The sequence below is a fragment of the Macaca nemestrina genome, chromosome 16 (genome assembly GCF_043159975.1).
Source record: "Macaca nemestrina isolate mMacNem1 chromosome 16, mMacNem.hap1, whole genome shotgun sequence".
Classification (NCBI taxonomy): domain Eukaryota; kingdom Metazoa; phylum Chordata; class Mammalia; order Primates; family Cercopithecidae; genus Macaca; species Macaca nemestrina.
In genome coordinates this window covers 1,099,565-1,113,318 of record NC_092140.1, presented here as the reverse complement: position 1 = coordinate 1,113,318, position 13,754 = coordinate 1,099,565, and the positions used below count along the sequence as shown (strand labels likewise).

Below are 13,754 nucleotides of genomic sequence, written 5' to 3'. Positions count from 1 at the left end.
CGCAGAAGCCAGCCAGCACCGGGCGCTGGAGCAGTCGCAGAGCCTGCCCCTGCCGGCCCCGACCAGCACCAGGTGAGGACAGACACGGCGCCGCAGGCCTGCGTTTATGGAGCACTCCGAGTGGGGGATTTGCACGCCAGGGTCCTCGGCCTCTGTCAGTGGGACCCCATGATTACTGGGGTTTCCTTGAGGCCCCTGGTGTTGATGTGCTCATGGGTCAGTCCCAGAGGGTGCACTTCCCAGACGTGTACCTCCGGCAATGCCCGCCACTCTCCAGCTCTTCCCGGGCTGGGCTGTTCCACGGCACGGCAGTGTCCAGATCACGGCCACACCCCCGCATTCCTGATCCTGAGACACTGGGTGCCCAGTGGGGACCCGGTGCTGATGGCCCAGCACGTGTGTGGGCACAGTTCAGACTCCAACCCTGACTGTGGCTTCGTCGTGTCTCTTCTGCCCTTGTTTTTTCTTTATTTTATCCATCACTTATTTTTTTCACTTGAGCCTGTTTCTTATGTAAGCTTCCTTTAATCATTGATGAAACAGGACACAGACACGGCCTAAAAAATAATCCATAGAACAGTAGTTTTCAAAAAGAAGCACCCCCTGCCAACCCCCGCCCCCGCCGAGAAAACAAACCTCCTACTTTGGAGTGAGTAGGGTGGGCGCCTGCTCTCCTCCAGCCCGTCCGGGTTCCCGGGCGCGGTGGCTCACGCCTGTAATCCCAGCACTTTGGGAGGCCGAGGCGGGTGGATCACGAGGTCAGGAGATCGAGACCATCCTGGCTAACACGGTGAAACCCCGTCTCTACTAAAAAGTATAAAAAACTAGCTGGGCGAGGTGGCGGCGCCTGTAGTCCCAGCTACTCCGGAGGCTGAGGCAGGAGAATGGCGGGAACCTGGGAGGCGGAGCTTGCAGTGAGCTGAGATCCGGCCACTGCACTCCAGCCTGGGCGACAGAGTGAGACTCCGTCTCCAAAAAAAAAAACAGAAACATGTGCAGGAGATGCTGCTTTAGGATCAGGCTGGGAGCTCAGAGATAGCTGAATGCCTCAGGTCCTCAGCGCGTTTTGAAAAACTAACCAGACAACACACTGTTTCTTTTTTGATTTGTCTGATGTCATCAGTCCCTCGAGAGGAAACTCAAGGAACCTCAAAAAGCTGGAAGAAAGGAAAACAGACCCCCTGAGCCTGGAGGGATATGTCAGCTCAGCACCACTGCCAAAGCCCCCCGAAAAGGGCAAAGGTGGGTGTGTGCAGGGACCAGGCCTCACGTGGAGGCCTCACACGGAGCTGCTCACGGAGTGCTCACTGTGTCCGAGAAACATGTGCTTCCTGCAGCGTGAAGGTTTGCAGAGCGTTCAGGGCCCCTTGCTCCCCCCTTAACAGAGCCCTAGGACCTCACAGAAGAGCCCCTCCGTCTCCGTTGCTCTGCACCCCTGTGTCAGCAAGGTCAGCCCCAGAAACAGCCCCGGCCCAGACCCAGCGTGCAACCCGGAGCCGCCCTGGGCCCTCCCCGCAGCAGCTGGACCCGCCTCCACGCCGGGTTGCGACGCTCTCTGCATAGTTTCTTTCTCTTCCTTCATAGATGACACGGTCACTAGCTCTGCCTCAGAAAGCTCTGCGCTTTCCAGAAAGCGCTTTACCCTGCAGGGCTTTGCTAACCTCAAAGGTCAGAAAGGTAAAAGTAGCACCTGCCCGAAACCCACCCTCACCGTGGTGGCATCTGTCATGCATCGTGTGTGACCATTCGTGCCTCCTTCATCACAAGGGCGGCCACGCAAAAGCGTTTCTTTCCACCCAGTCACGTATTCACTGACGCTGTGTCTCACAGACACCCAGAGTTATCCTTTAGGGGTGGCTTTCCTTTGGAAAAATGAAGGCGAGCTTTTCAAGTGGAGGCTCGCTCAGAAACGGGAGCTGTACTTGGCTTTCCAGGCTCCCCTCCTTCCTCTCCCTGCACCCCAACCCCCGCCTTCTCCCGCCTTCTCAGGTGAGTTCCCTGCAGGGTGCTGACCTTTCCGGCTGCGTGGCTCTGCTCTGCCCAGTGACAGAGGCCGCTCAGCCATCTTCTGGGGCATCCACTTGTGAACAGGGCTGACGGGACCCTTGAGACAGAGACGTCTAACGCCCTGCTCACCTGCGAGAGCTCCGTGCTGGGAGATACATGGCGGGGGAATGGGCCCAGGAGGCCCAGGAGGCCCTGGAAGCCGGCCCTGCGTGCAGGCAGCTCTTCTGGGTGGACAAGGGCTCTTTCCAGAGAATTAGGAGTGTTTTCCAATTTATAAAAATGCTTTTAAGTTGGCCTGAAACTTGAAACAAACAAATGAACAACAGATTCTGGTGCTGCAAACTCTGCTAGCGCAGAACTAAGAAAACATCCCTAGAGACGGCCCCTGAAAGGACACCTCTGAGTGCCGCAGGCCCCACTCCCACGCCCCTCCCGGCCCCTCCTCCACCGCGCGGCCCCTCGGCTCCCTGCATTTTGCTCACAGAAGCTCCTTTCTCATCAGTGGAAAGGGGCCACAACGTGGGTGTCCCCTCCCAGCACAAGCGTGGGTCAGCCTCCTCGCCGCCTCCCTCCATCCCTCACGCTCTCTCTCCGGTTGTATTTCTGCCTCCTCCTCCTCTCTGCCGTTCCTCACTCTCTCTCTCCGGTTGTATTTCTGCCTCCTCCTCCTCTTGCAGCTTCTCCTACCAGTCCTGACAAAAAAGCCAAGCGGCACGAAGTAAAGAGCGACCCGACTCCTTTTGGTTTGCGAGGTAGAGTGGCACCCTCGGGCACGGCACCCGCTCTGCGTCGGCAGGAAGCGCGGCCCAGCTGCTGTTGGGTGGCCGTGAAGGCCACCTAAGGGGGAAGCTCGTGTGGGTCTCTGTGCTCCAGAGGCAGACACGTGGTTGTGTTCAGTGTGCGATGCTCTGGCGACAGGTCCTTGAGGACAGCACGCCTCTCGGCCGACTCCTCACAGCAGGTCTGTCCGGAGCCTGTGGAACTGCCCACCCCGTCAGTGGCTGCCGGCCACGGCTGCTGCGCTGGTCACCCAGCCGTGCTGGTGGAGCTGGGTGGGGTCTCACTGCCCAGTGGCTGCTGTCGGCTATAGAGCACCCCGTTTCCCGCCCTTCCCTGCAGCACAGTTTGCCCCGACACTTCCTGCTGGGAACACAGAGCAACTGGCGGCCGACCCAGACCCTCCTTTCCTGGGGCCGGCAAGGCCGAGCTCCCTGTGGAACCTGACCTCTCTTTGTGTCCTGCTTCCCTTACATTCTGAGGGTGAAAACTGCCCTGAGAAGTCCAGAGACCTCCCCTGACCCGCTGAGGACCCTCAAGTGCAGGGAGGGGGCCTCATGTTTGCAATCTTGAGTTTTCAAATAATTTGCAAAGGTTCACAGGGGTGTAGGCAGAACCAGCCTCCCCATCCCACCCGCCTGCAGAGCCTCCTCACGTGGCACTGCCAGCCCCACGGAGCCAGGCAGAAGCTGTGGCCACCCTGGGCGTGAATTCAGAGGCAGGGAGCTGGCCCGGCGTTCCTGACCGTCTTGCCTGCAAGTGGGTGGACGCCCGGCTCGCTGCTTTGAGGCCCCAGGAGGCCCCAGGAGCTTGGGAGAAGGGAGCCATTTCCCCATTGGCAGTCTCCCGGGAGAGGCTACTCTTGTCTGTTAAGCCTTCTCTGCTTGTGACCTGCAGCCGGCAGAGCCGGTCCCTGGTGGAGAAGGTGGGCCCTGTGGGCCAAACGCCGCTTCTGCTGTACTTTGGCCAAGCTTAGCCTCCACTTCCGTCTCCTCGTCCGTGAATGAGACGGTGCAGCCTGGCAGGGTCTCTAGGAAGCCAGTGTGGTGTTGAAGCCGGGCCACTGCCCATGGGTCATTCTGCCATAGTCGGTGGCAGTGATCCTGGGTGGCCTGGGGCGCTGCCCAGCACCCGCTCCCCAAGCCCTGCAGGTGGTGACTCCATCGAGCAAAGGCCGATGACTGTTGTACAGAACAGAGGGTACCGTCCTGGCCATCACCCAGCCTCCTGCCTTCACACAGAATTCCCCATCTCCTGGGGCAGTGCCACTGGCCTGGCCTGTGGCTGCCCGCTCCCAAGTGCTGCCGTTCCCATCACGGTCAGACCTCTCCGTTTCGCTGCTGGCCTCCCCCGCGCCCTATTCCAACACGACCCGCAGAGAGGCTCTGGGGAGCACTAAGCACCCACAGCCAGGGCAGCTCAAGAATCCCTTTGTGTGTCTGGTGGCACCAGGGCAGAGCCGCTTGGGTGTCACCCTGCACAGGCCGGCCTCGCTGTCCCGTGGAGAGGTTCGTGTGTGAGGTCCTACCCGGGCCACGCTGGCTCCTCTGCACACACAGCAGCCACCCTTTTTTTGTTCCGACTGTCCTCAATCAGATTTTTGGTTCTATCTGGCCAGAGGCCCCAGGTGTGGTCCCTCAGAGTGACTGGGGGCCTGGACAGGGAGGGCACGCTGGCAGCCAGACCCCACAGGCCAGTCCCTGCTGCTGTAGAGGAGGCAGCTGGGCCTCCATCCTGTGCTATGTCTCAGCCTCCCTTGCTGGGGGCAGCTGCAGGTACACTCAGGAGGCCACGCCGCAGGTCCGCAACCGGAAAATCAGTCCTCAATTCTCACACAGATGCAGGCCTGGTGTGTTGCCTGGAAGGCTCAGCTACCTCCAGCTGTGACCCCAAGAAGGCAAAGCACTGGGGTGGAGTGGAGGGAGCGGCTCCATGCTCTGCTGGCTGACAGTGGTGCCCAGGCCCAGCTCCCTTCTCTACACAGACAGCAGAGGCCCGCTTAGCACCGGCTTTTCCTTGCCAGTGCAGACACTGTCAGCCATTGGAACTGGCCTGCAAGACAGCTTGCCGTGGCCGCTTTGCAGGCACAGGGCACACGGGCATTCGTGCATGCAGCTCCTCTGTCCTTCCCATGCCCCGCACCCTCCATCGCAAGGAAGCATTTGCTTCCAGTGGCACCAAATAGGATTTGGAACCAGTTTGTGCCCAAACTCAAATCCCATTAGCATCTGCTTTTTTCCCTGGAGTGCGTGTGTCCTGCCTTGGTGCATTTGGCACCAGGTGGGATGCGCTGGGCCTGCTGCCCGGTTGCTGCCTTTGCGTGTTTATTCAGCCGCGAGGGCGTCTCCCATCTCCCCCACATGGGAAAGGCAGGTGCCGTCCTCTGGGCCCCTGGCAGGAGGAACATTGTGGGCGGGGGGGGACATGTGTGGTCCCAAGTCTGGAAGAAACTCTTTCCTCTTCTCCCACTTGGAGCTGCGTGGCCAGTGGGAGCCCATCTCCGCCACGGCACCTGCGTGGCCTCAGCCTTCTGGTTTGGTGCCGCTGTGCCAGGGGCTACTCTCTTGCCAGTGGGGACCATAGCCCTCGGTATCCCATAGATCAAGGGCGTCGGGCCCTCTCAGTGAGCCTCAGTTGTTGCTTTTAGACACTGCTTCCCGGTTCGGTCTGCGAGGTGTTGAACATGACCGTGGCACTCACTGGAAACACCTGCCCTGGGGGGGCATCTGCAGCAGGCAGGCCGCTTCCCTCCTGGCTGAGGGGCACTGCCCTGCCTGACAAGGACGTGGCTTCCCCAGGGCCTGGGGATTGAGGTCTCCCACAGGGTAACCCAGCAACTGGAAGCAGATGCTCTGGAACCCTGAAACGTGCCAGGCATTCTGGAAGTCTGTAGGGGTGTCCTGCTCAGCTCTTTATGAACCCGGGAAGATGACGGGCTGTGTTGGGGCCCACGGTGCACATCTCAGGGGGTCTGTGGGACTTAGGTGACCCCACCTCAGATGGATGCAGACAGCAGCTCATCACCAGGGGGTCCCTCACGAGTTCTCTCTCCCAGGTTGGAGCAAAACTTCCCACTCACTGGAGGCACCTGAGGACGACGGGGGCTGGTCAAGTGCAGAAGAGCAGGTTAACTCGTCCGACGCCGAGGAGGACGGCGGACTGGGCCTCAAGAAGCTGGTAACTGAGGCCTCCCTGCGGGCACTTGGGATGGGGGCTGCCCTCCGGGGATTGGGGTGCTTCTGGCAGGTCCCCCCAGGCCTGGGTCTTAGGGGCAGCCCCAGCTCCTCCTAACCCTGGAAGGTCTCCCGGGGCCTGGGTCTTAGGGGCAGCCTCAGCTCCTCCTGACTCTGGAAGGTCCACCCGGGCCTGGGTCTTAGGGGCAGCCCCAGCTCCTCCTAACCCTGGAAGGTCCACCCGGGCCTAGGTCTTAGGGGCAGCCCCAGCTCCTCCTAACCCTGGAAGGTCTACCTGGGCCTGGGTCTTAGGACACAGCCCCAGCTCCTCCTAGCTCCTCTATCTCAGTGGCACTTTGTGATTCTGGGTTAATTTCCAGGTGCCCACCCAGCCTCCTGTAGAGCCCACTCATGGGTACACCTTCCTCAGAGGAGACAGTCCCCACCGCACTACCCTTTATGTCATAGAACGCTGAGCCTTCCTAACTATACACACAACACTCTCTCATTTCGTAAGAAAATGGAACTGCTAAGCATTTGAAACAATATTCATTGTTAATGTTAGAAGCAAGAAAAAGCTGCCATGTGTTAATCATTCCAGTGAGGGTTACACCAAGAAGTGTCTGTTGCACCTTCTGTGCTGTGCCTGGTCCACGCACCAAGGCTGGAGGTGCAAAGGGGACAGGTCCCAGAGGCTCTGGAAGGGCAGAGAAGCCAGGCATGGAAGGGTAGGGAGGGCCCTCAGGGTCGCCAGCCTCTCCCACAGAGACAGCACAAAGGAAGGCCTAGGTGTGAGAACAGATGTGGGGGACACAGAGGCGGAGGCCACATGGCAGGAGGGGAAACAGGCTGGTGGACCAGGGTGCACGGGGCCTGGAGAGAGATTTGGATCTCATTCTTTGGATGATCCTGGAGTGTGGGGAGTGATCCTGGCTACTCTGGGCACCACAGGGGCAGGAGCCAGTACAGGCCACTGGGTGAGGGCAGGCAGCCCAGTCACCGTCCTCCTGCTCCAGGCCCTGCAGCCGGCAGCAGCCCTCCTCAGCCCACCGCACACAGCACCAGGAGGCTGTGAATCTCCCCACTCTGTAGGAACAGCTGCCGCTTTGCGGTTCCCCATTCCCCAGGGGAACGTGTCCCATGACATCTGTGCAGCCTCCGCTGTGTGCCAGGCACAGTTCTAGGCCCTGGAGACAAAGCAGAAACAGCACAGACAGGAACCTCCGCTCTCACAGCGAGGAGAGAAGAGGAGTGAGGCTTGGGGAGGTTGGGCAGGACAGCTGTGGGGGGAGAGGGAGGGCAGAGGGGGGGCGAGTCGGGGAGTGCCAAGGAAGGCCTCAGCAAAGCAGCATGGAAATAAGACCCGAAGGCAGGGAAGTGCCCTCCGGGAGGTGGGTATGCAGGTGCAGAGGCCCTGGGGTCGGGAGCTCTGTGTGGAGACCAGCGTGAGGCTGGGGCAGCTGGGCCCAAGGACAGATTCACAGAAGCTTCCCATCCCCTCTGACGTGGTCATGACCTGCGGCGTAGCCTCCTCCTGAGGCTGGAGCCCTTCCCCTGAGCCAGCCATGGCCAGGAGCTCCCACGGGGCAGGGCACTAAGGACCAGTTCTCCGCCTGGCTGCTGTGGGGCTGATGCTGCCTGTGCCCCTGCCCGTCTCCCACCAGGTTCCCGGTAAATACACGGTCGTGGCAGACCACGAGAAGGGAGGCCCTGACGCGCTGGTCGTGAGGAGCGGGGACGTGGTGGAGCTGGTGCAGCAGGGCGACGAGGGCCTTTGGTAAGACGCCGTGCTCACCCCCGGACTGCCCTGCATGTGGCCGCTGCTGACCCTCGCCCTTTGCAGGTACGTCAGGGACCCGACCACTGGCAAGGAGGGCTGGGTGCCGGCCAGCAGCCTGTCTGTCCAGCTCGGCCCGTCCGGCTCAGCCCAGTGCCTGAGCAGCTCAGGTAAGGCCCACGTGCCCCGAGCCCACCCGTGACGCTGCCAAGGGCCCGTGTGCGAGGAAGCTGCTCCGCGTGTCCCGGAGAGCAGACGCCGAAGCCTGTCCCCGCCTCATGTCCCCGCAGAGTCGAGCCCGGGGTCGGCCGTGCTGAGCAACTCGTCCAGCTGCAGCGAGGGTGGCCAGGCCCCCTTCTCCGACCTACAGGGGTAGCGCCACGCAGTGTGGGCGCAGGAGACCCGCGCGCTGTCTGGGGCTGCCACTGCGAGGGCTGGCGCGGCGTGGGGAGGGCGCGGTGCCCCCGGACGTCCCGAGGAAGGGGCACCTCACCGCCCCGACCCAGAGCGCCTGGCCGTGCGGGCTGCAGAGGACCCCTCCAGGGCAGAGGCTGGTTCCACGGAAGACCCCGGACCCCTGGGACTTCCTCGGAGACTCCAGAGCCCACAGAGGACGGGCCGCAGGGAACAGCCCCGGGCAGGAGGCGTCGGGCAGCGGCATCTCCTGGCTCCACCCTGCTGCTTCTGCCTCCGGACGGTGCTTCCAGGGGACGGGCAGACCACGGTGGAGCGGCTTCGGCAGACGTGGATGATTGACAATGGCCTGAGGAGAGCAGGGTGTGGGAACTCTTTATCTTTTACAAGTTTTAGGATTTTTTTTTAAGCAGGGATCAATCCCGTGGCCATTTTTTGTGGTACTTTGGCCTCAATTCTTTACCAGGAATCACTGTGTTTACATGAAATGACAATTTGATACTGTATTGGATAGAAAACTATTTTTTGTTACCGGGGTTTACATAGAAGCACGCTGTTTATACCATTAAATCACTTTGGGGGACTCTCCCGTGGGAACGGATGCCACTCCCTGAAGCTCCCTGGTCACAGGTGGGTGAAAACGTGTCCCTGGGTGACATCAGGTGGTGTCTGCACCACCAAAAGCGGTTAGAAGCCAAGGAGATTCCTTTACCTACCTAGGGTTCATTTTCAAAAGAAAATTTAAACTATAATTTAAACAATTAACCTTCTTTTCTACAAAAAAAAAAAAAAAATGCAGGGACTTGATTTTTTTAAAGAGCTTCACTGAATTAGGATTTTTTATTGCTTTTAAAGAAAATATGAAGATGCAGTTTCTGCAGGGTATCGCGTGGACCAGTGCTGCTGACCATAGCTCAGAGAGCCCTGCCCCTGCCTCACTGCACGGCAGCCTCCTCGGAGGCCACACCTCCACTCCCCTCGCCACGCACCCCCTGCCTCCCACCCAGGTCCACCTGCCACCTGGTGACCCCCTTGAGTACAGAAGTGTTAGTGGGGAGAGTATTTTATTCAAGTCACAGCAGAACTGGAAAAAAAACCTCTCCTGCTTTACCCCTTCTTGTGTTTCAGAAACAGATTCTGTTCTTTTAAAGCCTTTTCGGTGTCTAGTCTGCAGATGTTTTTGTATGTGTGCACCTCTGACCATGTGTGTACGTGTGTGTCTTGCTGGAGAGGACATATTCGCTGTCCCCGTGCTGCTGGACGTGCCGCCTCACAGCCTCACGGGTCCCGGCCCCAGCCCAGTGGAGGTGGGCGTGGCTGCATTCCCCTCACGCTTCCCTCCGGGTGGCTTGCAGCTGTCACTGGCCAGACCTCCAGGGTGCGGAATCAAACAGGAAGCGTGCAGAGACTCGGTAGCTTTTCCTCTGATGTGTAAGTTATTTGGAACGTGCTGTGCGGGCGCGGTGCCTCCGTCTCATCGCGCAGCTGCGCGCCCTTGTGTGACCCTCCCCATAAAGGCACTTTACAGCTTCATGTTTCATCCACTGTCACTTTTTTTAAACTGCTGATGTAAATGGAATTTTAAAAGCAGAGTTCTTTATTGTATGGATGAAGTCTGAATAAATATCAGTAACTCCTGCCATCTGCCTTTGTCTGTCAAGACACAGAACGTCTTAGCGGTCAGGGTTTCCAGGGCTGCAGTGTGCCGTGCTTGCACATGGCAAGTCATTGTTGGGATGGAAAAGAAGCCTGCGGTGAGCAGGGCCCAGGGTGCAGCTCAGGCACCAAGCAACCCCTTTGCTTTCTTCTGTCAGACAACGATGATGACAAAACAGCAACAAGGTTGTGAGTGTCGGAAACGCAAAGGCAGCGGAGGAAGCGTAGAGGAACCATTACAGAATCACAATGCAGCTGATACGCTCCAGACCAGAAAAGGGAGCATAAAGAGAGGGTATTGATCCAGTAGAAGAAGGGAAGGGTGGAGAAAGGGGACAGCATGGTGAACAGGAAACAACATATGACGGAAGACACAGCCCAGATGTGTCTGACTCACAACAGACATGATCATCTTACGCTGGCCTCCTGGAAGAGCCTCAGATCAGACGTGGCAAGTCACTGCTTAGAGACCATCAAGCAAAATTATATAAAGATTGAAGATTTAAAATAAAAGAAGACAGAACAGACAAACGCCATAAGAAAGCTGATGTAGCAGTGTTGACATGAAATGGAATTCAGGACAGTTCATAGAGTAAAGGGGGGCTGCACGGCAATCAGAACTCGTAAGCAACTGACTGTAAAGCTCAAAACACGGCAAAGTTGGCAGTCGGGGTGAGATGTTGACTGTCACGAAAAGTGATGCCTGTTTGTCCCTAAGCAGAGAAATCTGTGTTATTTTCTAGCACACGTGGAGCACAAGCAAAATATTTACAAAACACTGGCAAGATCATGGAAACAGTGTTTGGCAATTTAAAAGCTTGTTTCTAACTCATGGGATGCGGGGAGTCGGCTCCCTAGAACTGGACCGAGTGCGCAGAACCACGTGAGGAAACAGCCATGGCCAGCTCAGATTGGCGTCGACAGCTTAGTGGTGTCCGACTTTATACACGACAAAATAAACGACTTAACCATTTAAGCCAAAAAATAAGACCAGCGTAACCCAAAGAGAGTATTTAAATACTTCTGTCAATTAGGACAATTGAGAAAAGAGACTAACAAAATCAAAACTCAAACTCAAACTTTGTACCTGAAAAATCCAATAAACTGACTAATTTATAGAAAACCTAAGACATTCCATATCAAATAAAAATTTTTAAATATGAGCAAGCCATTATGAACACCTTTCTGCCAATATATTTGAAAACAGAGAAATAGGATTTAATTGTTAGAACTGGGTCAAGAAGAAATAAAATACTTGGGTTGATGAATAACAATTACAGAAATTGCATTGCAGTAAAAAAAAAAAAAAAGACCCCAAACAGATACCAGACCTAGGCGATTTTATAAGCATACAAAAATATTTATAAAAACTATTTAAGGGCCAGGCGCGGTGGCTCAAGCCTGTAATCCCAGCACTTTGGGAGGCCAAGACTGGCAGATCACGAGGTCAGGAGATCGAGACCATCCTGGCTAACACGATGAAACCCCGTCTCTACTTAAAAAAAATACAAAAACTTAGCCGGGCGAGGTGGCAGGCGCCTGTAGTCCCAGCTACTCGGGAGGCTGAGGCAGGAGAATGGGGTGAACCCGGGAGGCGGAGCTTGCAGTGAGCTGAGATCTGGCCACTGTACTCCAGCCTGGGCGACAGAGCAAGACTCCGTCTCAAAAAAAAAGAAAAAAAAAAACTATTTAAAAGAATATAACGAGAAAGCAACTCAATAAAGTTATGAATCAAGTTTAACCTTGGTACCCAAACCTGACAAAGATTATGTAAGAAAAAATCAGCTGGGCCAGGTGGCTCACACGTATACTTCCAGCACTTTGGGAGGCCAAGGTGGGAGAATTGTCTGAGACCAGGAGTTTGAGACCAGCCTGGGCAACATTGTAAGACCCCATCTCTACATGAAATTTAAAAATTAACCAGGCATGGTGGCGCACATCTGTAGTCCTAGCGACTTGGAAGCTGAGACCTTACAAGTGAGCCCAGGAGTCCAAGGCTGCAGTGCAGTGAGCTATGATGATCACACCACTGCACTCCAGGCTGGGCAACAGAGCAAGACCCTGTCTCTCAAAATCAACCAAACAAAAAGATAATGTAAGAAAAAATAAAATTGGCCAGACGCGGTGGCTCAAGCCTGTAATCCCAGCACTTTGGGAGGCCGAGACGGGCGGATCACGAGGTCAGGAGATCGAGACCATCCTGGCTAACACGGTGAAACCCCGTCTCTACTAAAAAATACAAAAAACTAGCCGGGCGCAGTGGCGGGCGCCTGTAGTCCCAACTACTCGGGAGGCTGAGGCAGGAGAATGGCGTGAACCCAGGAGGCGGAGCTTGCAGTGAGCTGAGATCCGGCCACTGCACTCCAGCCTGGGCGGCAGAGCAAGACTCCGTCTCAAAAAAAAAAAAAAAAAAAAAAAGAAAAAATAAAATTATGAAGATGAATGCAAAAATTCCAAATGAAATATAATTAAATAAAACCCAATTGTATGTTATAAGTAAAAGTAATACATTCTAAGCAAGTAAATTTATCCCAGGAATGCAAGGGGTAGTATGTTAATATGGCTATAATTTGCCGTATTAACAAAGTAAAGGGGAAAATCACCATCTTAACAAATGCAAAACAGTAATTCAGTTTTCATTCAACATGTACTTGTCATGTTAGGCCAACTAGGAGTAGAAGAAAATTTCTTTAAATAAAATATATCTAACAAAATCTTTACAGCAAATTATTTTTTATTTTTATTTTTTATTTTTTTTAATTTTTTTTTTAGACATAGTCTCACTCTTTTGCCCAGGCTGGAGTATGGTGGCGTGATCTCGGCTCACTGCAAGGTCTGCCTCCCGGATTCACACCATTCTCCTGCCTCAGCCTCCTGAGGAGCTGGGACTACAGGCGCCCGCCACCACGCCCGGCTAATTTTTTATATTTTTGGTAGAGATGGGGTTTCACTGCGTTAGCCAGGATGGTCTTGATCTCCTGACCTCATGATCTGCCGCCTCGGCCTCCCAAAGTGCTGGGATTACAGGCGTGAACCACTGCGCCCGGCTGCAGCAAAAATTTTAAGTACTGAAATCCTTTAGAACCATCCCCATTGGCAGCAGAACTGAACAGGGACCCCACTACTCTCCAGTGCGATTTAGCGGCTGTACTAGTGATTACCACAACAAAGAAAAAGGAAACAAGGCCTGTGCGGTGGCTCAGGCCTGTAATTCCAGCACTTTGGGAGGCCAAGGCAGCAGATCATGAGGTCAGGAGATCAAGACCATCCTGGCTAACATGGAAAAGCCCCATCTCTATTAAAATACAAAGTCAGCCGGGCGTGGTGGCGCATGCCTGTAATCCCAGCTACTCAGCCGGCTGAGGCGGGAGAATCGCCTGATCCCAGGAGGCAGGGATTGCCATGAGCCGAGATCTAGCCATTGCACTCCAGCCTGGGCAACAAGAGTGAAACTCCATCTCAAAAAAAAAAAAAAGAAAAAGGAAACAAGGCATGCTAATTGAAAAATAACTTTTCATATCTAGAAAATCCAGGTGAATTCATAAACTATTGAAACCAAGAAGCCCACAAGATCACCCCACAAAAAGTTATATTCCTAGCAATGACAATACTATTTTAACAGCAACCTAAATGCTAAAATAAATGTAACAAAGGTTTTGGACAAAATCATGAAACATGATAGAAGGTCATAAAAGAAGGCCTAAATGGGAGATTTTTATGGATGGGACAATTCAGTATCACCAAAGTGTTAACTCTCCCCCAAGTTAATCCGTGTATTTAATCAAAATCCCAACAGAATTCTTTGTGGAGTTAGGAAATTGATTGTAATAAACATAGAAGATAAAGGTCTGAGGATAGCCATGGCGATTCAGGGAGCAGAGGCAGGAGGGGGAGGGCTCACCTACCAGGCGTCTGGATAGATCATAAACCTGCCATCAGTCATGACAAGG

The 13,754-nt window shown here is 55.1% G+C and overlaps 1 protein-coding gene across 22 annotated transcripts in view; it reads left to right on the top strand.

Annotated features, from left to right (window-relative positions):
* LOC105485266 (MCF.2 cell line derived transforming sequence like) overlaps positions 1-9,587 on the top strand; it is a 203,300-nt gene extending 193,713 nt beyond the window's left edge. For 13 of the 22 annotated variants that reach the window (XM_071080989.1, XM_011747516.3, XM_071080985.1 and 10 more), the window contains 8 exons: positions 6-72; positions 1,124-1,242; positions 1,585-1,677; positions 2,685-2,759; positions 5,840-5,961; positions 7,622-7,734; positions 7,801-7,904; positions 8,025-9,587. In XM_071080989.1, coding sequence (XP_070937090.1) covers positions 6-72; positions 1,124-1,242; positions 1,585-1,677; positions 2,685-2,759; positions 5,840-5,961; positions 7,622-7,734; positions 7,801-7,904; positions 8,025-8,110 — 779 coding nt within the window. In that variant the 3' untranslated portion in view covers positions 8,111-9,587. Of the gene's footprint in view, positions 1-5; positions 73-1,123; positions 1,243-1,584; positions 1,678-2,684; positions 2,760-5,839; positions 5,962-7,621; positions 7,739-7,800; positions 7,905-8,024 lie in introns of those variants that run through there. The other 9 variants (XM_011747518.3, XM_071080988.1, XM_011747532.3 and 6 more) reach the window with 3 other exon arrangements.
* Positions 9,588-13,754: the final 4,167 nt, after the last annotated feature.